This window comes from Heteronotia binoei, chromosome 11 (genome assembly GCF_032191835.1).
Source record: "Heteronotia binoei isolate CCM8104 ecotype False Entrance Well chromosome 11, APGP_CSIRO_Hbin_v1, whole genome shotgun sequence".
In the NCBI taxonomy this organism is placed as follows: Eukaryota; Metazoa; Chordata; class Lepidosauria; order Squamata; family Gekkonidae; genus Heteronotia; species Heteronotia binoei.
In genome coordinates this window covers 46,837,709-46,863,308 of record NC_083233.1, presented here as the reverse complement: position 1 = coordinate 46,863,308, position 25,600 = coordinate 46,837,709, and the positions used below count along the sequence as shown (strand labels likewise).

Sequence of the window (25,600 nt, the reverse complement as noted above, 5' to 3'; positions counted from 1 at the left end):
GTCAGAATTGAGACTGCATAATCTAATGAGAGGGGTAGATGTCAATTTTCTACCTTCTTTTCTCCATAGTTAAGGGTCGCTTTGGGAGGTCTGTGGTCTCTGTACTGGAGTTCCCAGGACCTACATTTAGTTGCTTGTGGGAAACTATAATGGGGTGCAAATTATATTTTAAAGTGTTCTGATTTTCAGTATTATTCTGTACTGGTTGAGCTTGGGGATAGAGCAGGAGGGTTTATAGATCAAAATGATCCTTTATGGTGTTGCTCCATTTGTTTGCCTTAGTTGTTTATATCCTACAGGAACTGGTTTTCAAAGCAGCTCACAAATAAAATTTCAGAATTAAAAACATCTAAATGTATAAAAACTCAGGACAAGCAAAACAGGAATTTAAAACAGTAGTAAATATTTTAAAGGACATTGCATTTAAAAGTGTACTGCATGTAGAAGGATGTGCATGTGAAGGATTCATCCCTTTTTAAAAAACTGTAGCAAGGAGCACATCACAGTGGAAACCAACAAAAATGCCCGGGGAAATTTGTCTTCACAAGGTGCCAGGCAAGCAGGTAGAGGGGAGGGTGTTCCAATGGAAAAGGCCTTGTTTTTTTCTCTTGTTTTATCTCTGAAAAAACAGAGTTGGGCACCTGAAGTTCTTAATGTTAGGCATGTTGATCAGTGTACTATAGTCACAGGTGTTAACTATTCCTGCTGGGTAGAGGGTAACCAGTCTCTACTTATTCCTGTACTGTAGCCTGCTCTTGTTGTACTGTAGCCTGCTCTTGTTGGAAGAGACTCCGTTTTGGCTTTTGAGTCTGAGTTGCCTTACCCCACTGTCATAGCATGCTGTTATTCTAATGCTCTTTAATCCTTTCTCCTTCTCTGTAGCCTGCATTGTTGCTTTTCTGTTCTTGCTTTTCTCCAAGCTTCTGCTGTCACTAGGTTCTAAGATAGGGGTGGTAAACATGAGGCCCATGGGCCACATCTGGCATGCATAGGGCTCAAATCCATCCCCTAATCAACTTCTTCTCCTGCTTCCTTTTCCAGGACTGCTGCTGTCCAATAGCTTGCTTTTTCCCAGCTCCCTCAGTGGCTGTTTGCGTCCTGATTCTTGCCTGCCCCCCCGTCTCTTACACACACTGTGGGAGGGAGCACACAGAGCTCCATAGCTGCTTCATTTGGGAGAGATACAAAGATAAGATAGCCCCCCCCCCCCTGTCTCTCTTGCATGCATGTGTGCACACGCACACAGAGCTTCTGCTTCCTTCTTCGGGGCTTCTTCTCTTTTGGGGAGGAAAGAGAGAGAAATAAAACAGCTTCAAGACCCAACATTGCATTGTTCCAGGTATAAGCATTCTCCTCCTCTTCCTTGCACAATGTACATTTTGGCTTATTCTGAAAAGTTTAAAAAAAGATTAGATTTCTCTGTTCCTATCTGGATTTTTTTTCCTTTCAAAAAGACCTGGATTAGGAATTAGAACACCTGGTTATATCTTGGAGAGTGGAGTGATTTCAGATGCCAAATGATAATGAGACAGGAAAACTAGCTCTCAATTCAGTCTAGGAGTTGTTTTGAGTTCCGTTATCAAATGCAATTCAGCAATCTTTCTTTCTAATTTCCCTTTGAAATTTCTTTGTAAGAGCTCTGCTACTGTTAGGTCAGCAACTGAATGTTGTGGTTGCTAATGTCAGACTTGTGTCTGTTTATTCTTTGCATTCTCCTGGATGGAATTGAGACCTAGGTTACCTGTCTCATCACCAATGCTGGTATCTCCATTCCTACTATCTCCCTGCATATCACACCTAATCCAGTCAAGCCTGCTATTGTCATTCACCTGCTGTTGCCATTTGACATCTGAAATCACCTTTATAATAAAGTTTATATCTCTGGTACCTTGTGTTACATTTTTTATGGCACGCATGGCTCAGCCCAACAAAATGACATTTATGTCAGATCTGACCCTTGTAGCAAATGAGTTTGACACCTGTTCTAAGGGGTTTATCTGATAGGCACTGTACCCTGCCACATGGCCTCTGCAAAGTAGATACCTGCCAAGTTACAGTGCCTGAATACACTGAATTCTTTTCGTCATTCTAGGATGGAATGAGCCAATTTGGGGCCCTTATGGAGGTTTAATGGGGGTTGATCTTGTACAGCTGGAACTCTGAAAGGACTAGTCCAAGGCTGATAGCATATGTTAAGTATGCTTCATTGCTCACCCCCTTTTCATACTGCTGTTGAAAGCCAGAAACCTGTTCTGTCCTACATGACATTGGCATGGATAGCACTTGACACATGATGTGGATCTACTAACAGTGGAGTCACTAGGAACTGTTTTACTTCAAGCAAGTGACTTGTGCTAATCTTGCCTGTGGTTAACCTATTAGTCTTCTACCTTTTTCTGGCTTTTCTGTTTCTGCTGAATATAATTAGTGCCAGTAACCAAGAGAGTCGATCGTAATTTGAAGCAGAAAGGGGGACTGAGGTCTGTTGGCTGATCTTGAAAAAGGAAACGCTCTTCCTCTCCTGCTTGTTTGAGAATGTCAAGAGAAGTCCTTGTGAGGATGCTCATGTTGCTCTTAACTTTCCTAGGGACTGGACTGTCTCTGTTAAAGTAATTGCCATACCTCCATTTTAATGTTCTGTATGTTGCTGGGGTCGCGTGGAGAAGGTATTTGTTGGGCCAAAGCACATGTCACACTTCTGGTGTACAGCCATTAAAATTTGTTTTCAGTGGTTGAAATTTGTTTTCATTGTTCTGTTGGCTTCTGTGCTGGAGCTTAGAACATTGTGTGGTCAGCAGGAAGTTAATGAGGATGAACTCTGCTAATGATACAGGAACAAGATGACCCAAACATAGGGATGGTAATGTTTTTTTCCAAGCTCTGATCTGTATCTTGGAGAATCCTTTGCAGTATTGGTCAAGTTGCTTTTCTCTTTTAGATGTGAATTGCAGAGTTTTTCTGTATCAATGAAAATATACTGCTGATCCATTTAAAATATATCATGCTATGCTTTCTTGTTGCTAGTAATCATTGACTAACTGTGTCATATCAGTAATTTTGTGTAAAGCCTGGAGCATGCAGATAACCAAGCCAAGAAATTGTAAAAGAACTCTCAATGAAGTAAATGTGTAGGGTTAATGAGGTGTGATGCTGAAACTCTGTTAAAATATATCAGTGATCCTTAAAAAAATAGGATATAAATATCCAAAGTGAAGCAAGTTTGTAAAAAGAATTTACAACTTTTATTTTGATCCTTTTCTTTTCATTTTCTCACTTGTTATATGTCTAAAGACTGAGAATTAGGTTAGTGACTAACGCTGTTTGAAGAAGTTCCACTTGTTAACAATGGACAGTCTATTCAGAGATTCCATCTGGTTAACATAAGAACATAAGAGAAGCCATGTTAGATCAGGCTAATGGCCCATCCAGTCCAACATTCTGTGTCACACACATACACACACACACACACACACACACTGTGGCTAATAGCCACTGATGGACCTCTGCTCCATATTTTTATCTAACCCCCTCTTGAAGGTGGCCATGCTTGTGGCCGCCACCACCTCCTGTGGCAGTGAATTCCACATGTTAATCGCCCTTTGGGTGAAGAAGTACTTCCTTTTATCCGTTTTAACCTGTCTGCTCAGCAATTTCATCAAATGCCCACGAGTTCTTGTATTGTGAGAAAGGGAGAAAAGTACTTCTTTCTCTACTTTCTCCATCCCATGCATTATCTTGTAAACCTCTATCATGTCACCCCTCAGTCGACGTTTCTCCAAGCTAAAGAACCCTAAGCGTTTCAACCTTTCTTCATAAGGAAGGTGTTCCAGCCCTTTAATCATTCTAGTTGCCCTTTTCTGAACTTTCTCCAATGCTATAATATCCTTTTTGAGGTGCGGCGACCAGAACTGCACACAGTACTCCAAATGAGACCGCACCATCGATTTATACAGGGGCATTATGATACTGGCTGATTTGTTTTGAATTCCCTTCCTAATAATTCCCAGCATGGCGTTGGCTTTTTTTATTGCAAACGCACACTGCCTTGACATTTTCAGTGAATTATCTACCACGACCCCAAGATCTCTCTCTTGGTCAGCCTCTGCCAGTTCACACCCCATCAACTTGTATTTGTAGCTGGGATTCTTGGCCCCAATGTGCATTACTTTGCACTTGGCCACACTGAACCGCATCTGCCACGTTGACGCCCACCCACCCAGCCTCACTTGGTTTCCAAGTGTTTAGCCAAAAGTGATGCTTCCTTTGCAGTGGTGAAGCCTGGGGCGGGGGGAAGACTTTAAAAATAAAGGCTTAGTCTGCTAGTACACCTCTGCTGGATATACCCTGTGCCAGGAAATGGACAAGGGGAGTGCAACTCTGTTAATTCTCCTGGATTTCTCAGTGGTTTTTGATACCATCAGTATCCTTCTGCCCTGACCTGGATAGCCCAGGCAAGTCTGATCTTGCCAAGATCTCGGAAGCTAAGCAGAGTCTACTCTGGCAAATACTTGGATGGGAGACCTCCATGGAATACCGGAGATGGGAGATGGGGACAGCTTTAATCAGTCACCTCTTTGAATATCCTCCATGCCCTCAGTAGGGGTCAATCACCAGAGGTTGCCATGACTTCCAGGTGCACGTGTGTGCACGCACAGATTTTTTAAAAAATCATGGTATTCTTCTGGACTGTCTTTTGAGACTGGGGCTGAGAGCCATTGTTCTGCAGTGGTTCCAGTGTGACCTCAAGGGTAACCTTCAAAGTGTGGTGCTGGGGAGACTGCTGCTTTGCCCCTTGGCCTATATGGAGTTCCCCAAGGTTCCAGCTTGTCCCTTGTGGTTTTGAACATGTATGTAAAGCCCAGTGGGAGAAATCACTCCAAGATTTGGGCTGAGCTGCCACTAATATGCAGAATGATGCTAAGCTCTATCTTACACTAGCCACAGGTCCCAGGAAGGCTGTGGAAACCGAACAGGTGCCTGGAGGCAGTTTTGGAATGACTAAAGGCTAACAAGCTGAAATGTGATCCCAACAAAATGGAGATCCTACTGGTGAGAGGAGGCTCTAATCCAGGAAGTGAATTATCTTCTGATCATCTTCTTGGTCTCTGTGCAGTCACACACTGGGTACTGCGCCTGTGCCATGCCCTTCTTTGGGAAAGTTCCAAAGCTTCACTTTTATAGCGAGCTTTTCCTCAGTGCAGATGGCAACAGTGAAGTGCGCATGCCCCAAGCTGAGGGAAAGCCGCATCCCACCTCTGTTCCTTCCTTACTGTCTGCCAGCTGGTTGGGAAAACTTTTCCTCCGGTCTTCTCACTCTTCACTCACATGCTGGGTCTTCTTTGATTGGTTTCCTTTTAGCCAGCACCCACCATCCTCGTTGTTTAGCTCGCTAGTCACCCAGTGTGTGATCTGCACAGAGACCACGAAGAAGATAAGCAGATTTGTAGCTTGGAAGTGCTTCTGGACCCAGTTTTCCTGTTGAATAAACAGATTTTAGTGGTAGCCAGGGGTGACTTTCACTAGCTTTGGCTGCTGAGGTGGTTGAGGCCATTCCTGGGCAGAAAAGATTTTGCCACTGTGGTACATGCCTTGGTAACCTAGATTACTGCAGTCTATTCTATGCCAAGCTGTCCTTGAAGACTATCCAGAAGATATAGTTGGTACAGAATGTTGTGACCAGATTGTTGACTTAGAGTCAGTCAAACCGTATCACTCCAGTCTTGTTCTGTCTGCTTCCAGGTTCAGTTCAAGGTTCTAGTATTGACCTTTAGAGCACTGTAGAGCCTTGCACCAACATACTTTAAGGACTGCCCCCCCCATATGAACATACCTGTATTCTCCAATCATCTTTGGATCTCCAGCTTTGGTTGCCCCCACCATCTGAAGCTGGGGGGGGTGGCCCAAGAAAGGGACTGTATTTTTAATAGCTTAGATGTTTTTTAAAATGTTTGCCACCTTGTGGACCCTGATGAGTTAAAGGCAGCATTAAAATGTTTTAAATAAATAAATATTTCAAAGAATGAAAAATACAATATTACATAGGAATTTACTCTTGTATTCTAGGTTTTTGACCTTGTGCAGTAAAAAATTAAGCTGCTCTGTAGCTATGAAAATCAGATTCAACAATCAACAAGCCAGAGCTTTTATACAGATACAGCAGGGCCAGGAACTGAAATGTTAATAAATGATAAATATGACAAGACTTGACAAGTGCCTATTTGTCAGCCATATTTATTTTCTTTATTATAATATACTAGAGGTTGAGCACAAATTGTTGTCATGATTGTTTCTTACTGGCATAGTATTATTGTGCTACACAGTTTCCCATTGTTTACTAAGACTTGGAATAAAACAGTAGGAGTTGGTAACACTATCTGCAACAGTGACTTCGTGTGTGAATGAATAACTCACTCATGAGGAAGCAAATGCAGAGAAAGAAGGAATGCAGTAGAACAATCTGGAAAAAACATGAGAGTGTCCAGAACTGGTCAGGTGCAAAACCATCTATGCTGGTAAAGCAGATGGTGGCCACTAAGCTTGGAGGTCCTTATCTAACATGTCATTCTTTGGTATTCCCAGAGGCAGGAAAACACTTCTGCCCTGAAAACTGCCTCTGCCTTAATGCCTCTGTATCAGCAAGATGTTGCTGTAGGATTGTTGATTGCTTTCTCAATGAAGTGTATATTTCAGGAATTGAAGGAGTTCTGAAAGCTACCTCAATTCTGTTGAAAAATTGTTCACTTGGAGAATCTTTGCTCTCTTGTCTTTGAATGCATATTCTATGACCATTCTGTCTGTCCATTCTGGTCCTTCTCAACCATAGGGTTGCTGCCAAGACGACACTGAGCATTATGTTCTGAAGCAAGTTTTTTTGCTCTTAGGATTGTCCTCTGGAAATATTTGAATTGGTCTCTGCAGAGTTTTGTCATGCTTTTGTGTCCTTTAAATTATGAGCCAGGAACTTTGGATCTGAAACAGTGTGTCTGTATCTAACAAGGTGATGGGTGGATTTTTGTATTCTCCTGTGCTAATTGATAACTTCAGCAAGCCATAAACTACTCATTCTATGTTTTGTTTTTGTCCATTCACATCTTATGTCTTCAGTGTGTATACTGAGCAGGTTGATGTTATACCTGCTAAAATTGTATTCTTTGATGTGGCTATATATGCTCTATTGCCATGTGTGTTGTTTGCTTGTAGCTCAAAGGCATTTTCGGTTAGTAGCGGTGACAATTCTATGGAATGTCCTGGGGATCAGCCAGAGTTTCATATTCTCACATTTGCAAATAAAACTTAGCTAAGGTTTCTAAACTTCTGGAAAATGATTCAGTGGTTGTGTTGTTTTCATAGAAGAGAAGAATAGGACTTGTTGAACCAGTTTCTATTAGAAGAAACAGAAATCTTGGTGTTTCAGAAAACAGTCTGTTTTCAGTTGTCACAGTGATTGCTTTATTTTTTTGAAGTTGGGCTGTGATAGAGATATGATAGAACTGTTGGTATGCTAAACAAGGGTAAGCCCCCTTCCCTTTGTACCTATGTACACATACATCTTCCTACCAAGGATAATGTGTCATACATATGACAGAGTTGACACTGATAGGCTATCGAAGTTTCTGCCACAGTAAAGCTGTTAGTCTTTAGACTACCATGATACCCTCGAGTTTTTCTAATTGCCCTTTCCTGAAGGTTAAGATAAGCAATTGTATGCTGATTTGTATAGTTGATCTTTGTGGGATTAAATATCAAGGAAGAATCACTCAGTGTGAACTCACTTAGACCTATAAGTAATTTCTGCAGAAGCTGTATGTCTTTTGCTCTTTTTTATAATGTATGAAATTGTGAAAATTGAGGATTCCCTTGCTGTGAGCTTCACTGAGCTTGGTTTTGATCCAACAGATTAGAAAAGCAGAAAATGTCTTCCCTTCCTTTACAGAGCTTTACACCCATCAGGAGATGGGTGGAGTTTCAGATAGTAGAAACATCCTGTGCAAAGCAATAAATAAAGGGTTGGAGATGGCCCCAGAGCCTGTAGCGAGCTCTTCCTTGCTGGTGATGTTCTCAGGGGATGTGATGTACATGGAGTGGGCCATTTCCCCCAAGTTTTTTCTGGCCTGTAGGGCTCTAGTGTACTAGCTGTAGACTCAAAGCTACTTGCTGTTTTGAAACCAGAAAATGAGACCCTCTTGGCTTGTTTGTGAGTGCAGTAATCTATTCTACAGAATGTTCTTGGACAGCTCGGAAAGATGCTATTATTCATAATCAGATTGTCTGTTCCATTTGAATTTCTTTGATACAGATCTTCTGATTATAGCTCTTCTAACTCATATATTTATGGTTTTGTATAATTTGGGTATATTTAGGAGGCTGGAGGATGAATATGAGGGGGAAAGAATGAAGGAGTAGAACCTATAGTAGATGCTTTTTTCAGACACTGCCTTTATTTAGATGTATTTTTTTTACAACTGAAGAGGGTACAAACTTGTAGTGGTTGTTATTAAAGGCTAAAGGTCTTAGGCATTTGCATATATTAGATACTCAGCTCTATGAAATTCTTTGCATGTAGCATCCTAGTGAGTGAGTCTCCTGTCTAAAATGTTGATCTGTTGTAGACTCACTGACCTAGTAGCAAGTACTTACTACTGCAGACCAGGCAAACACTACTGCACTGTGGAACATCTGTAGCTCTCACAGCATGGGCATTTGCTGAGGCATATTGGTTGGACCAGCTATTTTTGCTTACCCTATCTGGTTAAAATAATGTGTTCCTGAAGGAAGTCTCTCTTAATAACTGTTCTTCTGTATTTCACTGGAGCTCCCCTGCAATCAGCACCTGGTGTTCCTAGTGGTTAGCTAGTGCTTGTAAGATGCTGGATGTTTTACAAATACAGAAATAACACAGCTGTTTCACCTAGAAAGAAGCAGCTTCAGTCTCCAATTGAATGGGCAGATCACAAGGCCTACTCCCTAGAATCCCTCATGTAGTGTGGACACTTCTTTAACTCCTGTCCTTTAGGGCAGACTAAGAATGATGAGGCATTTAAATTATTTTTATGTAAAAAGTTGTTTTTACACTATTACCAGTAATATACCTTTTGTGATGTACAAATAACAACATAAGGGACGTCCTGCTGGATTGGATCTAGTCTACCATTCTATGTTTGATAGTGGCTCAGAAGCCGGGTGTTGAAGCTACAGCCCTTTCTTGTCATTTCCACCAGCAGTTGGTATCCAGAGACATACTCTATCTGAATATAAAGGATCCATTTAGCTGTTGGAACTAAAGTCATTGTTAGACCTACTTTCTGGGAATAACCTAACCCTTTAAAGTTGCCTAAACTGATGGCTATCACCACATTCTATGGCATAGTTCATAAAATTGTGAACTTCATAGATAATTGTGGGATGAGTGAAGAAATACTACTTTTGTGCTCTGCTTATTTTGCTAATCAGCATTATTGGGTAATCCTTGAGTTTGGATAAGAGAGGAAGAAAAATATTTTACTAATTTTCTCAGCCAATGTATAATTTTATTTTTATCCCACTCCATGGCTCCCTTTTTCTTAAATGAAAAGGCCCCAAACTAGTGGACTTTGATTTGCATAGGTATTGTTTTTTTATTTGATCCTTCATTTGAAGATCTTGTCATGGCATGTGATTTCCCCCATTTTTTCCTCACAACAACGTGGTGCAGTAGATTAGACTGAGCATGTGTGTGGCTTAATTTCATCCAGCAGACTTTATATTTGTGTGGGGATTTGAACTGGCAGTACCTGTTACACTGGCAATCGCTATAGTTGTTTTTTTGCACCTTTTTCAGTTGACTGTCTTTTGGGGGGGGGGGAATGGGATGATCAGAACTGTGCAGTATTCTAAATGCTACTGCACCATAGGTCTTACAGCTATTGTTACTAGTTTACTATATCTAAAGCAAAATGGGTGGCTCATGCCATTTACAAAGCGGCAAAACCAGACCATACACTACAGGGCTGGAGTTCCTGAGAATTGATGAAGGGATGTTTTGGCCTGCTCAGGCCTCTACTAACATAGTATCCTGGAAAGGGGAAGTGCATTATCCCTCCCACAATTCCCTGTTAGCCCCACAGTTCCCTTTTTGATGTAAGGTAGATGGCTACCTTCCAGTCAATAGATCAGTATACAATTGACAGCCTGGAAGATTTCTGCATACCTGATGAAACCTCTAGATATGTAGAAATTCTTCCAAGTTATGCTCCTGTCAGCACATTTTTCATATTGTGTGCACTTTCTGAGCCAGGGATGTTGTAACATAGATTAGCTTCTGCAGTATGCTGCCCATTAGGTTCAGCTCTGTTGTTCCTTGATAACAAATAATGGGTGAATTGTCTCCTTAAGGCATGTTTGTGGATGGGTTAGGGGTGAACTGCTTCCTTATACCTTGTATACCAAATGCATGTCTTTAGCTGGGTAGAAACTGGGTGGAAATGTAGGAAAGAGCAAGCATCCAGTAGCACCTTAAAGACTACCAAAATTTGTGGCAGGGTATGAGCCCCGTGGCACAGAGTGGTAAAGCTGCAGTACTGCAGTCGGAGCCCTGTACTCATGACCTGAGTTCGATCCCAGCGGAAGCTGGTTTAGGTAGCCGGCTCAAGGTTGACTCAGCCTTCCATCCTTCCAAGGTTGGTAAAATGAGTACCCAGCTTGTGGGGGGGGGGCGGAGTGTAGATGACTGGGGAGGGCAATGGCAAACCACCCCGTAAAAAGTCTGCTGTGAAAACGTGAAAGTAACGTCACCCCAGAATCAAAAACGACTGGTGCTTGTACAGGGGACTACTTTTACCATTATGAGCTTTCATGAGTCTCTGCTCACTTCTTTGGAAGTGACTCATGAAAGCTTGTACCTTGCCACAAATTTTGTTAGTCTTTAAAGTGCTACTGGACTCCTGCTCTTTTGTGCTGCTACTGATAGACTAACATAGCCACCCACCTATCTGAGTGGAAAAGAATATTGCAGGTAGGCTGCTTCCCCAGTCTAATCCTCCTGTTGATTGCAGAGTACAGCCGCTTTGAATCTAAGATCCATGACCTGAGGGAACAGATGATGAACAGCAGCATGAGCTCAGGATCTGGCTCACTCCGGACAAGTGAAAAGCGGTCTCTCTATGTCCGGTAAGTAAAATGTTATTTTCCTACAGGTGGCCACAGAAGGGCACTTTTGAAAGTTTTCCTGAATATGTCACTGGTAGATGATCAGCTTTCCAATTTGTTCATGTGTCTCCTTTCATTAATAAGGTGGCTTTGGCTTTTATATTGCCTATTTGCAGCAGTGTGACTTCTTCCTGCGGCATCTGAGCAGTGATTTGGTTATTTTGGGACGAGACGCTTACAGCCTTGCTGAAAGAGATCTTACTTTCCTGAATAGGAATTCTGTAGACTAAAGTTAACACAGATCCTGCAACCTTTTTGTGGCAGCACACCTCATTTTCAGAGTGTGATCTCTGTGTGGCTGTCCTGTGAAAGTCAAACTGAATTGAATGGATATTGTCATTTTTCTAAAAGGAGAGCACTAGTAGATGATGGAGGTGCTGTAGCCCTTAGTTTTGCTGGGGTTTCGCTATGCATGACAATCTTTTGTGAAGAGAGGAGTCTTCTCCTCCCTGGAAGAGGGATGAACTCTTAGTAAGATTAGTGCTGTGACTAAATGAACAGAGTTAACGTGTAAGGTGAGCCTGAAATTGCAGTGCTTTTCCTTTTATCTCTTTTCTTCCTCCTTGTCTGTACCATATTCAGACAAGCTTGCAAGGGGATAGGTGTGTGCCCAGAGAACAGCTTCCAAGCCAGTAAATCCATTGCTCCAGGAAGACTTTTTTGATATCATTTGACACAAGCTTGGTGATTTAAAATTTACTTTTTTATAATTTTTTTTGAGATGTCAGGCTTGGGCATTCTAACCCTTTTGCAGTAGTGTTTAAAAGCACTGGTGAGTTTTATGGCTGGGTGGTACTGGAAGATAATTTAAATAGGCTTGTACTGCTTACAGCTATTGGTAAAGCTTCCCCACATACATAGATGCCTTGACTAACTTTCTCAGTTGGGTTATCTCAAACTGGTTGCCCGTTCAGTAAAGGTTTTTCCCCTGCTGAATGTTAACATCTTGTGTAACTTGATTGTTCTTGTGGTTGAGATGGCACTTTGAAAACCCTTTTGCACTTGGAATAAGAGGCCCAGCCCTACTGGGTGGGGTAGTTTCGAGTACAATTTAACTGAAACTAATGGAATGACCTGTTGTACTGCAGGTAATGTTAATTACAAGGCTTATTACAGAATACTATTGAATTGTGAGGTAATCCCACAGTGCACATTATGACATCGACAGTGGTCTTGTCCTGGATGACTTGGCCGGAGAAGTCAATGATTTCTAAGCTTGACACAAAAATTTGCCATCAGTACTTGGAATTTCCTTGTGATTAGAGAACTGCATGTGGGTGCCTGTGTTCAGAAAACAGGGCTGAAGGTGCCCCATCTTGTGGCAGTCAGTGGAATTCTTTGAACAGAAACAGATTGAAGCATATGGGATGTAGGTGGACTGAGGATACTATGTGTGATGTGGCTTAATACGAGTGGCAAAGCCTTCAACTCTAGGATGACTAGGTTTGGCAAGGTGCAGACACTGTTAAGTCAGTGGAGTCAATCTTTTTTAATGTTTATTGGTAATGTTAACCTTTGCTGCTTCAGAAAACATGTCTCAGTCAGATTTTGAGATGCGCAGCTCTAATTCCCTTGCCTCATAACTCACTGAACCATTAAATAGAGAAGGAAACACCTTGCTTTATATCTCAGTAAAATATGGGTGTCTTCAACATAGCAAAGTTGTTGGCTTGATTGTGAGTGTTGGGTAGTTTCAGCTACACACTTCCTTTGATGGGAGATAATGTTGTGGTGACTGTTTGTGGTGACTGGGGAGATGTTTCCACATTTCTGTGGTGGGGGACCCAGTGGGCTGGGAAGTCCTTACTGGAGCAGGGAAATTCCTTCTGCCTAGGGAGTGCTTTTGCTTCTGGTGGTGGAAAGTGCCATCAAGACTTATGGTGACCCTGTAGGGTTTTCAAGGCAAGAGATATTTAGAGATAGTTTGCCATTGCTTGCCTCCACGTCATGATCCTAGTATTCCTTGAAGGTCTCCCATCCAAATACTAGCCAAGGCTGACCCTGCTTAGCTTCCAAGATCCTTCAAGATCTGGATAGCCTGGGCTGTCCAGGTCAGGACTCCCTAGCTGTTGGATAATCTGATTTCTTAGGCTATTTTTGTAAAACTCTAATATTGAGAAACCATAGTGCAGGGTTCCCCAGTGTGGTGCCCATGGGAGACATGGCATCATCTGATACCTTTCCTGGCACCTGCCAAGTGTTTTTTAAAAGGAGGTGGGCCAGGTAGGGCTTTTTGCCCAGCAAGGCTTCCAGTTGACCTCTGGAGATATGATTGGCTGTGCTGCTTTTTCCAAAATGTTGCTTTGGCAGTGGCTTCCACCACAGCACAAGGATCTTCACTGTGTGACTGAAGGCAAACAAAAGCAGGCATTTTGTGGCTAGCTTTGCCTCCTGCAGCAGCCATTTTATAATGGCCATTGTGTGGCTATCCCCACCACACTGTCAGAATTCAAAGGTACCTACAGTCCCAAAAAGGTTAGAGACCCCTGCCATAGTAGAATCCTAAAAGTGGACGTGACCAGCAGCTCATTCCCAGAATATGAGTCCAATTTGCTGCCATCCAAATTGCTGCTTGCCTTTCTGCTACAGCCAAATGTTCTAGCACTGAATGAAAGATCTTGAACAATCAAAAGGTGTAACTATCCTTTCATATGCCTGAAGGCATCCAGTTACTGGATGGATGAGAAAGTATCAAAAATGAAAGGTTGAGTTGAATGGAAGTCTTATCTCATGATCATTGCTCCTGTCCAGAGCCCTCTTTGACTATGACCGAACTCGGGACAGCTGCTTGCCCAGTCAGGGTCTCAGTTTTTCTTATGGAGACATCCTACATGTTATCAATGCCTCAGATGATGAATGGTGGCAGGCGAGACTAGTAACACCTCATGGAGAGAGTGAGCAGATTGGGGTCATCCCCAGCAAGAAGAGGTGAGTTGTTTGTTCTCCTGTCCAGGCTTTGCCAATACTTTCCCCTAGCAATACCCACTCTGACCAGGTATCTCCTTCAGGTGTGCCTGAAATGGTTGAGAGGACCTGGTAAGGGAGGTGGGAGGAGGGAGGTTTTAATTTTGCTTTGTGCTGATTTTTTTTTCTCAAGCAAGATGAGCTTTTCTTTGTGCCCTAAAGGACAGAGGAAATTCTGCCCAATAAAGAAGATTACTTGTGGCTGTGAGCTGTGCTCTATTTAATATAGAATCAGAGAACTGCAAGGAAGAGCCACCTGATGCTTTAATAAACTGAGGGTGGGGAGATCCATGTAAAATGGGATCCAGACTTGGACTATATAATCTTTATTTTTTTCTTGACTTCTGATCAGAGTGGAAAAGAAGGAAAGGGCACGGTTGAAAACAGTGAAATTCCATGCCCGGACTGGGATGATAGAATCCAACAGGGTAAGTGCTGGTCAAGGGGAAGGGGAGCAGGTGGGGGGGGGGTGAATGAGACTAAGCCAGGCAGTGTAAGCATACTCCCTCCAGGGTGGAATGTCACCTAGTCCATTTCAGGTGAGAGTGGAAGGATCTGATCTGAGGCTTTATAACTGGAATTTGTCTAGAAATCCTTCAAGATAATACCTCCAGTTGGTTTGTCTTTGGAAAAGCAACAGTACCTGTAGCCTTGTTTTTTTGCTGCCCTTCCCATTGGCCTTGCAGCAGCCTGTTTGCAGCATCTCCTTCTGGGGGGCATGGGATACTGTAGTGGTGGCTGATAATGGGAAAAGCTGAGGTTGGGTGGCAGGGAAGCCAGTGAAAGGGCAGAGTGTGAGTTACAGTTTCTGACAGCATGGGGGGGAGGCTGTTAAAACACACCTTTGTTGCTGTGGCCATGTGGATTGGTTAGTCATCTTCCACCATCCCTAAAACCCATTTTTCTCTGTGCTTAATTTTCCTCTTGCATCCCGTTCACATGTAATTTCCATGATTTCATTTAAGGGGTAGCTTCCCTGACAGTGATCATCATTGTCTTTTCATTTTAATTTTTCTTGCATGCTTTAAACTCCATTGTTTTGTTCTTTTGTTTGTTTTTATTTTTCTGCCCCTCCTTCCATCTTCCATCTTTTTCACAGTCGATCAAAACGAAACGTAAAAAGAGTTTCCGCCTCTCTCGAAAGTTCCCATTTTACAAGAGCAAAGAGAACATGGCCCAGGAGAGCAGCGGACAGGAACGTAAGTAATGGCTGCCCTGCTCGAATGCCAGCTTGGGAGGCTCCTGTGGCTGCCATAAGGTGATGAGTGACACACTGCCTCCAAGAAGGGCAATTCCAGCACATCCAGCTAGGCTTTGCTGACTCCTGCAGTACAGTGAGGCCTGTGTCTTCCCCAGGATCTTCAGGCCCTGTCTTCTGTGCCTCTCCCAAGAACAGCCTCTTGGAGTGAGCATTGCCTTCAGCCTGGCTATGCTGAGAGGATATAACAGGACGTATTCCTGCTGCCAGAATTTAGGCTAGCGTGAAAATATGCACTATGGTGAACCTTGTGGCTTCTGGCGATACTGACCACTTCTGGTACTGCTTGCTCTCCCTCTGCCTCTTCTGTACTAGTTACATTTCCAGACCACCCTTGTAACGCCTGTACTAAACTATATAGATGTCCACATTTTCTTGATGTCCTGGTATTTGCCAAACATTCTTTTTTTCTATACTGCTATAGGCCAAGGCCTGTGTAAGGCTGCACTTAATCGGGTTTCTCCCAGTTGACTTTTTGGGAGAGGCTACTCCTGTGGTCAGAACAGCACCCTTCAGTGCCCTATCTAGTTCTTTGCCTTGTTCCATAACTAATAGATGCAGACTAAACTGACACAGTATAGTCAGATATCTGCACACATGCAATATACATGTTGGTTACAGCACTTTGGCTGTCCTTGTGTTGCTAAGATGACAACAGAATTCTGAAAAGGGTGTGACTCCTAAATGCCATCATTGGTTGCATGCAGCAAAAGCATCCAAGGGTGCAAAGTGGAGTCAAACAGCAACCCATGTACAAGGCTTGCTTGCCGTTGCTTTACTTGATGGAACAAAAGGTGGAATGTCTTAAAAGCAAAGTGTGCTATCAAGTTGCAACTGACTGACAGCAATCCCATGAAGTTTCACTTCAAGGCAAGAGATGAGCCAAGATGGTTTGCCATTGCTTTCCTCTTACAAGTCTTCAAAAGGGCTCTTACAGTCATAGTCCAGAATGTCCCCACTTGAATTCTGTGGATCACAGGGCTGATCTTTGGAACTTACTTCTTTCCTTGTTTTGTGCCTTCAGTAGCGGTGTGCTCACTGCAGTCTGCAGCAAAACAGGAACCCACTAGAGAGGGGAAGACTAGGGCTTCAATTTGCAAGTGTTATTCCTTGGGTTTTGGTGCAAGTCACTGTGATCAGTGTGTCTTGTTGCCAGTTGCTCCCTGTCTAGTCAGGTCATTTAGTTTCAGAAGAAGGGATTTGATTTGCTGACACCTGAGACGGGCATTCTGGCAATTACAAGGCACAAGGTCCTTGCTTCAGTAAGTGGAGGCTCTTGTAGTTGGCTGTATGTAGGACTTTGCTGGAACAGGTATTTACCTGAGTCAGGCAGTAGATCATTTGAACAGTAGGCGGGTCTCAGATGTGCCCACAGATGGTCTGGGGCTGGCATGTTGTGGGAACTAAGGAATGTCAGGCTGTTGGACTTTGGGAGAAGGTGAACTCGGGGCTATGAGCGGGGCAGCTGCCAAGAGATGCTGCAGATGTCCTATTCAAAGGGTTTGGGACATAGAGGGCTTTAGAAGGGTTGGCCGGGAGCTTTAACTTCACTTGCTATTGCAGCTCTCAGCCATTCTGCACTCCTGTCACTAATGCTGTCCTGGCTCTGTCTCTCCTCTCTACTCCTTCCTTTCTTTCTCTCTCTCTCTCTCTCTCTCTCTCTCTTCTCTCCTTTCTCCCTTCCCCCTTCTGGCTGGCTGTGAATCAGGACTTCCCTGGGTTAAGTGACGATTATTATGGCGCAAAGAATCTGAGTAAGTGGAATTTCACTACACATGTACACTTTCCATTGATAGCATGTGTGTGACTGGGAAAGTAGTGGTGTGCTTGAAGCAACCACATGTTGTCTGAGCCCAGCTATACTATGGCTACTTTGACCTCCATAGGTTAGGCTGCCTGCTGCAGGGTGAGGGATCCCAGCCCCATTAGCTACTTCACGTTGCTGCAAGCTTTGTGAATCTTATCATCGATAGAGAGAGTGCCACCCAAGTGTAATGCGGGCATGTGGCAGAAAGGCTCAGATCGCTGACATTACTTTTGATTGGGGTCCAGTTGCAGGACGTTAGGGAGGGAGGAGGTCCCAATAGGGCAATTCATTTTCCTGTTGATATTATCTGTGAATTCCTCTTCTCTCATACTGTAGAGATGGGAATACTTCCAAGCTGTGGTATCTTAGGCAGCTCTGTAATCTGTCTTGACTTCACCTGCATGTTCTGCCAGCTCCTCCCTCCCTTTCCTCTTTTTCCTCCTCCCCACTCTGTAGTTCCCAGTGGCAGGATGGTACCTTAGAGCCTGACAAATTAAGCCAGGCTCGGAACAGGGCTTGTATTGTTTGTTCTTCAACCCTCCTGGTGCCTGGCCTCCTCTGGTTATGTGCATCTTGGACATGAGCTGCTGAGGGAGGGAAGTATGTGTTGCCCAGACAAGAGCTAGGCACCAGATATGGAAAACAAACAGGCCTAGCTGTGCATATGGCCCGGATTATCTTCTGTTAATGTCTCTAGGTGTGGAAGGGAGAAGAAGTGCCAGCTCTGTCTGAGCTGCTTGTTGCAGTCTTTGAGGAAACCCTGTCTACTGTGCTGTGGGGGCTTAGTGCATGTGTGAACTGTCTGTCCAGCTTGCCTGTGTGTGGCTTTTCTCTCCCCCATGCTGCTTGTGGTCATCAGCATTTGGTGTCTTTATTCTCCTCTTTTAATATCTTCATACTGAATTGCAGTCTCTTGGTTGCAGAGGGAGTGACGTCAAACACCAGTGACAGTGAAAGCAGTTCCAGTAAGTGTCCCTCCCCCTTGTCCCAGCCATTGTGTCCAAATATCTGGGATCCTCTGCTGGCCCCTATTCTGTTTGATGTCTGTTTGAAAGCCAGGTCTTGCTTTAGACTAGTTATGTAGGGTCATAGTGCATTCTCTACCGTGGGTCTAAGCCACAGTTGAAAGTTTCACTGCTGCTTGTGGTGGAGCATACCTTAAATCCTCAGCTATGAGAAGGTGACTAAGATAGACAAGTTTCACCCAGCAGTGGTGTTCCCAGATTACCTGCATTCTCAAGTAGTTTTACAGTCAGAAAGCTAAGCAAGGTTACTTTGGGCTTCTGTGCATGCAACCGTCTCACATACACTGGAGGAAACGGTTATTGCTATGAATCTATTCAGATAACTAGAGAAGCTTACACTGGATGTGGGGAAAAACAACCCTATTCCACCTTGACATAGGGCATGCTTGAAACTTGTTGCCCCTTTTCTGCTGCCTTGGGATGAAATGAGTGCCTGTAGTCTACTCTCCGTGCCTGAGAGAACAGCATCCCTTGGGAGCTGCACCCCTTTAAGTTTGGACAAGGTGAAATGTACATCATGAAGGGAATGGCCACTTCCTGTTGATTGTTACAGAAGAATGACTGCTGTTGCCTGGGCTGAGATGGTTGGGAGCCTGATCATCATTACATATGTCACTCTGCTGCAGGGGTCCCCAACATTTTTGAGCCTGAAGGCACCTTTGGAATCTTGAGACACAGTGGCAGGCATCACTATAAAATGTCGGTAACTGAAGGTGGAGTCAAGCACAAAAATGGCTGTCACCAAAAATGAAGCCAAGTACACATATACCAGAGGAATTGGGATGGGAGATATAAATGTACACAGAAGAAGCCCAAACAGGAATAGCAGGCACACAGAAGATAGACCAATTGGGGTGGGGAAAGGGAGGATAAAGCACACAGAGAAAAGAAGTACAAGGAGAGAAAGGGGTGCTCTGATGCTCCCCGTCCTGCACAGCTGATCTGGTGGTCTTTTTTCCAAGACACTGGCTCTTCTTTAATGAGCATTAGTATGAACGCAGTCAGTCACAAAGGTTCTGCGTTCACAATGTCCCCACTTACTGTCCTGAAACATGTGGTTGGGTGATTGGGGATATGCCTGTTGGGGAACTCTGTTCTGTTGTTAAGACAATGAGGGAAGGGGTGCTTTAGGGATAACTGATAAAAGGGCTTGACCCTCTTTCCCTCCCAACTCTTTCAGAAGGACAAGAGGACACAATTCTGTCATACGAACCTGTGACACGGCAAGAAAGTAAGTTGGGAAGTGAGGGTTTTGCTGTGCTGCCGTGGGTAGTTCTCCATTTCAACTCTGAATTACCTCTACTTCTCCCTGCATGGATAGATGGTTCTGCCTTGCAGTTGTGGAGAGGTAGCTATAGGCAGAGTTAGATGCAAACCAGAGTGCTCTTAAGAATGTTGTGGCTGTCTTTGTAGTTCACTACGCAAGACCCGTGATCATTCTGGGACCCATGAAGGATCGAGTCAATGATGACCTTATCTCAGAGTTCCCTCACAAATTTGGCTCCTGCGTACCACGTAAGTGCTGACCTTCCAACTCTTTAAATGATGTAAAAAGTAACATTGACGATTGTATGAGGAGGGTGGGACAGCTGACAACTGATTAGGTAGTCCTGGGTTTTTGTAGTTTATTCTGAATTATCAGGTTATATAGCCAAGGTCAGTCATATCTACTGATTGCTGGAAAAATTAAGAGACTTTTGATCCATAAGGGTGGAGGAAGAAGAGATATTTGACCAACAGAAAGGGCTGATGAATTGCTGGGCTGATGCTTTCCTTTCCAGACACTACCAGGCCCCGGCGTGAGAATGAAGTAGATGGTCAGGATTACCACTTTGTGGCATCCCGGGAGCAGATGGAGAAGGACATTCAAGACAGCAAGTTCATTGAGGCAGGGCAGTTCAATGACAATCTCTATGGGACCAGTATTCAGTCTGTGCGGGCAGTAGCAGAGAGGGTAAGTGTGTCTGTTATCCTAGATGTAAGATGGGTGCAGCCTGTTTAGGCCTTTTGCCATAGTCCTTTCTGCTCATGTCCTAGGTTTCCTGTAGTTGTTGCCAGAGCTGGCTGTTCACACAACCAGTTCTTACTAGCTTTGGGGACTCTAAGGCATTCCGAAATTTGTCTCAAGATTGTTAAGGATGGAAATGGACTATTTATACAAAATATTTATATACTGATCTCATAATCAAATAGTTCTTTCAGCAACTTGCAGATCTCAAACTGGTTTTGTAAAAAAGAAAAGTAGCAAGTATTAAAAAATTGTGGCATTGAGAATTAAAAACAAATTAAGAGGCAGCAGCAACAATAATTAAACCATTAGAAGCCTAGAATAAATCTTTCTGTGGTACATAAAACTCTGCAGAGCAGATAGATCTTAGGATGGTATTCTATTACTGAGATAGTTTCACAGAAAAGGCCCTGTTTTTGTAGCTATTTAGCTTGGTTTTGAAGATAGAGATCTTAACTGCCACCTCTGAGACTATAGGAGCAGTTAATTCTTAAAATATACATGTCCTAGACCATTTGAAGTTGGTTTTAAAGGTAAGAACCAAGACTTTGAATTGCATTCTTAAACTACTAACCCATGAGCTCTTTCAGAAGCAGTGAAATAGGTACTTCTGAAAACTGCCAACCGGTAACCTAGCTGCTGCATTCTGAACCCGTTAAAGTTTATGGTCAGCCTTCAAAAAGCAGCCCTGTGTACAGTATATTGCAGTAGACCAGTTTGCCTGGATGTGATTAGAACTTGAGCAACCATGGCCAGATTCTACTTTTCCAGGAAGGGACACTGCTGGCACACCAACTGAACTTGGTTGGATGCTACATTTAGTAGTTGATTCTTGGGACACTATCAGAGGTTCTGAAGCTTCTGCTTCATGGTTTAGAAATGGTCAAGCAGCTTTAGGCATATGGACAGCTCCTTGACTGGTCTTTTATCTTTGCCATACTATTGAGGTGAACAGTGTCAGACACTGTTCCCTCTTGCAGAATGGAAATTGCTATGTTGTTGAGGAGATAAATAATAAAGTGTTCTATAAATTGCAATTGCTATGCAAGGGTTCAGTGATAAAAGTTATCTTATTTCATCCTAGGGGAAACACTGCATTCTTGATGTGTCCGGCAATGCTATCAAGCGGTTGCAGCAAGCACAACTGTACCCAATTGCCATTTTCATAAAGCCAAAATCCATTGAAGCGCTTATGTGAGTAACCCAGAGGCCACAAATCTGGTTACCCTGGAAACTGCTGCCTGGGTGAAAGGGGTGGAGTCCTTGAAAGATGAACAGACTACCTTGGAGTTATGAAAAAGGGGAATGCTTGCATTCTGGGCTGTCCTCTCCTTTTTCAGGGATAAGGGGATGTTGCGTGCTCTGGCAGCAGGAAGCCTATTATAGATTAGTGTCTCATTTTGTGGCTTTTTCTAGAAGGCAGAGCCACAAAATGAGAGCTTTCTAGTAAACTTGTGTTCATTAGATGCTCTGCTGGGAGGTGAAGGAATCCAAGATCCCTATCTCCAAGCAGCTTGATCATGTTAGCTGGTATTGGTGATGTGGCTGCTGGCCAACTGTTGTTAAGCAAGTCAGAATATGACCTGGTGGTATGTTCCATGGTCCTAAGCTCCTTTCTGTTTTGGAATTTGAGTAGAAGGGGGATGAGTACAGAGTATAGGCTCCTCGGTGGCATTTTTATTGAGCTGCTTGCACAGGAGTTGCTTGTGAAGCTATAGGTGCCCTTCAGTTTCACCTCATAGATTGTCTCCTCAAATAATATTAGGCCTGTGTCAGATTGGGTGTATTTGTACTGAGGTTCTTATCTCTGCTGGCAGGGAGATGAACAGGAGGCAGACATATGAGCAAGCCAACAAGGTCTTTGACAAAGCCATGAAATTGGAACAGGAGTTTGGAGAGTATTTTACAGGTGAGAACTGACTGGTATTAGTGACTTCAGCTTGCTTGCACCTTACTGTGGGGCTTGAAAGGGGTTAAAGGAGACTCTTAAGGGAGGGCTAAAAAGGAGGAAATGTGCTAGGGCTGTGCAAGGGTTTGATGATGCTGAAGTAGTAAGGATGCCTTGAAAAGGTGGGGAAGACTGACTCTCATGCCACCATTTGCATGTAGAATATTGAATTATTGGGGGAAAATGAGGCAGAATTACCCATATGCAATCACTGAACAGTTTGGCCTGAGGCTGAGATGCCCACTGAGGCAGGAGCTAGTGGTGGTTAAAGAAGCCTGAGGAATGGAATAACCCTACATTTCAGAGCAGGGAGCAACATGGAATAATAGGGAGGCTTCCGTGTGGTGGGAAAATAATACAAGCTGAATTCATTTGGATCAATGCTAGCAGCTTCTGAAACAGGCTGTCTGGACTGTCTCCAAAGTTGAACAAATGATGATGAAGCTCAAGTTTGTGTACCATCTTAAGGCTAAGGTGCCTCCCGCAAGGAAGCTATACTTAATATGAAGTGCTTTATTGCTTGGTGTCACAATGGAATTGGTATTTTAGTTGGGGAGGGCAGGGGCTATTGTTTACAGCCTAGAACTGAAAGAGCATGTGGCTTGCTCCATTTTCCAACTTGGAACAGAATTATTATTTTTACTATTTTGCTTCTTTCAGCCATTGTACAAGGAGACTCTCTGGAGGAGATTTACAGCAAAATCAAACAGATAATAGAGGACCAATCTGGGCATTATATCTGGGTCCCATCCCCTGAGAAACTGTGAAGTTCCACCCTCCAGTCCACTTCCTTGTGAGAAGATCAGAGACCCCTCCCCCAAACCCTCTGCCCCCCAGCAGGGGAGTGTGAATACTGTTCCTCTCCCTTTTTTAGATTGTTGAGAATTCAGTTTTCTAGTCCTGTTTCTTTTTCTTGGGATGGACCAATCTCATTCATCAAGTGACTGTCCCTGCCATTCCTGCATGGACCTTCCTGCTGTTTCCTTAGAAACGGAAACAAAACCCTATTTGAGAGTTGTGTGGTTTTTTTTCCTTTTAAATTATGATTGGTAAAACCAAGAAGCAAGATGGGAGGTGGCAGCTGAGGACTAGCCTAAAGAGCTGCCAAAGCAACTGAATTGAACAGTGACTGCCCGTTAGACATACTGAGGAATGTGGCACATGGGGGCAGCTTTCCGAAGAGCATCGTGATCACCCAGCACTGTGACCGAAGGAGAGGCAACAGAATGCATATATTTATCTGTATATGTAGTTATATATATATATATATATATATATATATATATATATATATATATATATATATATATATATATATATATAATATAATATTTGGACTCAAATGTGAGGGGGTGTTTAAGTGGTACTTTGTTACTGCAAGAACCATACTGCTGCTGTGTCTCAGCCATTGGGCGTGGAAACCATTGTGGAAAAGAGCAAACATAACGGTACCAGGTGTGTATTCCGTGCTTTCCTAACCCAAGTCTGTGGAGAAGGCTGCATTTGGGAAGAACAGAGGGCTGGTGCTGTGACTGGAGCAACCAGAGGCCTAGAGCCCCAGGTGAACACAGCAGCTGATCTGGTTATGAGAAAGCAAATGGATTATGCTACATATTGATTGCACATTGTTTTATGTCACCTGATGTGTTTGCATGAGAGGCTTTTTGGGTTTTTTTAAGCTGGTGTTAAACCAAAATCAAGTTTGTGTTGGTGTGTTGGCCTTTTCATTATTCCAGGCTTTTGATTTTAATAATGAACCGAACGGGTATAAAATCCAGTTTTTTAACTTATTTTTTAAGATTGTTCCATTGTAAATAGACTCCAGATCCAACCTACAGACATGTGGAATGAGTGCACTGGCTGTTCTGTGTTGCGGTGGGGTCGTTTCCCTGTAGAAAGACTAAACTTCATCCCACTGGCTTGTTCTGTCTGGTGGAAGAACACTGAGTTCCATGCAGTTAGAAGCTGGAAAAAGTAGCAGACAATGGGAGGAGAAGCTGTGGCTTAGAAGGACACAATATCCCAACCACATGATAGAACTGAGAACAGACTTGGGGGGTGGGGGCAGAATCATGTGGCAAATTCTGGTTGCATCACTTGATGTCCTTTCCAACAAGCCTATTGGGCTGATCTTCCTGTTTTGCTCTTGTGCAGAATGCCCACAGCACGGATAGTCTCCCCTCCCCGACCTCTGCAGTTTTTCAAGACAGGAAAGGAAATTGGAATTCAGAAGGCACTCTGGTGTGAGGCACAGACTGTTAGTCTTCCATGGACTGAGACAGCTGCTTCTGGGAAGCCTTGAAATGTGCTCATCTGAGTAATGTCTATCAGTATGTAAACTACGGAGTTACAAGAATCTTATTTGATATACTGCCTCAAATCATTTGGATTGGAGACAATTTTGGGGTTTCAAGCAGTCCGAGTTTGGTACAACCCCCTATTAGTCAAAGGGGGGAGATTTTCTTTGATTTCCTAGTCTAACCCTCTTTTCCAACCTTGAAGCAGGCAATTGTACACCTGGTTTCCATGGAATGAACACAATGGCTGCTATGGGAGAAGACCCAAGCATTCATGGTCCTAATCCAGTCAGTAGGACCAATCCCCAAATTGTAGCAGGTAATGCTGCCTGCCTAGCTGGTAGGTAGCTGTGTCATTCATTCAGTGTGATTTGTGCACAGACCCTCATTGTTAAATGATGAGTGAAAATTGTCATCTTGTGGAGATTCATTCTGGTAAGTGAGAAGCTGTTTCCACATCCATTGGTGTTCCAAGAAGCTTCGAGTGGAGTTTTGGTAGGACTGAGGCTGCTACTTGCCAACAGGACTACAAAGGATAAAGACAAGGAAGCTGCTGGTCATGTATGTGCCTCTGGTGGAGGGAATTTGGATGAGGGTCTGCCACCTACTTCCTCTGCTCAGCTGGTGCTGCCAGGCACACTCATAAGAGTTGGCCTATGCTCAATAGAAGCAGCTTCTAAGGTGGCCAGTCTCCAGGTTTCAACTCTTTTCTTTTCTAATAGCCTGTCACCTTGTCTTCTAGGCACATGGAGGAAAAGCCTATGTACTCCATGGCGTAGCTGAAAGTATCAACCATGACACTAGTTGGTTTACCAGTGTTTCTTCCAAGGAGACATATATTTTTAATAAACAGAATGTTGCAATGAATTCTTGTCTGCAGAGGTTTCTTATAAATTGAAGCTTTGGCTGGATTACAAGGAGAAACAGGTGGATAGTACACTTCTAACTGGGGAGGGGGGCAGTGATTATTAAAAGTTAGGGCTAAGAATACAGGACATTGGGTTTAAGAGCAGGAAACTATGGTAAATCATTTTCTTCTGTTAGGGAATGCTGTTCTCACTCTGAAGTCTGTTTGGAGTAGGCATTCATGGTAGGCAGCCTCTGAAACA

At 43.4% G+C, this 25,600-nt stretch overlaps 1 protein-coding gene across 7 annotated transcripts in view; it reads left to right on the top strand.

Moving 5' to 3' along the window:
* Positions 1-25,358, top strand: part of DLG3 (discs large MAGUK scaffold protein 3) — a 78,080-nt gene extending 52,722 nt beyond the window's left edge. For 5 of the 7 annotated variants that reach the window (XM_060248989.1, XM_060248992.1, XM_060248994.1 and 2 more), the window contains 11 exons: positions 11,031-11,145; positions 13,936-14,112; positions 14,501-14,576; positions 15,248-15,347; positions 18,137-18,178; positions 19,419-19,469; positions 19,652-19,753; positions 20,020-20,192; positions 21,331-21,440; positions 22,064-22,155; positions 22,855-25,358. In XM_060248989.1, coding sequence (XP_060104972.1) covers positions 11,031-11,145; positions 13,936-14,112; positions 14,501-14,576; positions 15,248-15,347; positions 18,137-18,178; positions 19,419-19,469; positions 19,652-19,753; positions 20,020-20,192; positions 21,331-21,440; positions 22,064-22,155; positions 22,855-22,961 — 1,145 coding nt within the window. In that variant the 3' untranslated portion in view covers positions 22,962-25,358. Of the gene's footprint in view, positions 1-11,030; positions 11,146-13,935; positions 14,113-14,500; positions 14,577-15,247; positions 15,348-17,114; positions 17,161-18,136; positions 18,179-19,418; positions 19,470-19,651; positions 19,754-20,019; positions 20,193-21,330; positions 21,441-22,063; positions 22,156-22,854 lie in introns of all 7 variants that reach the window. The other 2 variants (XM_060248990.1, XM_060248993.1) reach the window with 1 other exon arrangement.
* The last annotated feature ends 242 nt before the right edge of the window (positions 25,359-25,600 follow it).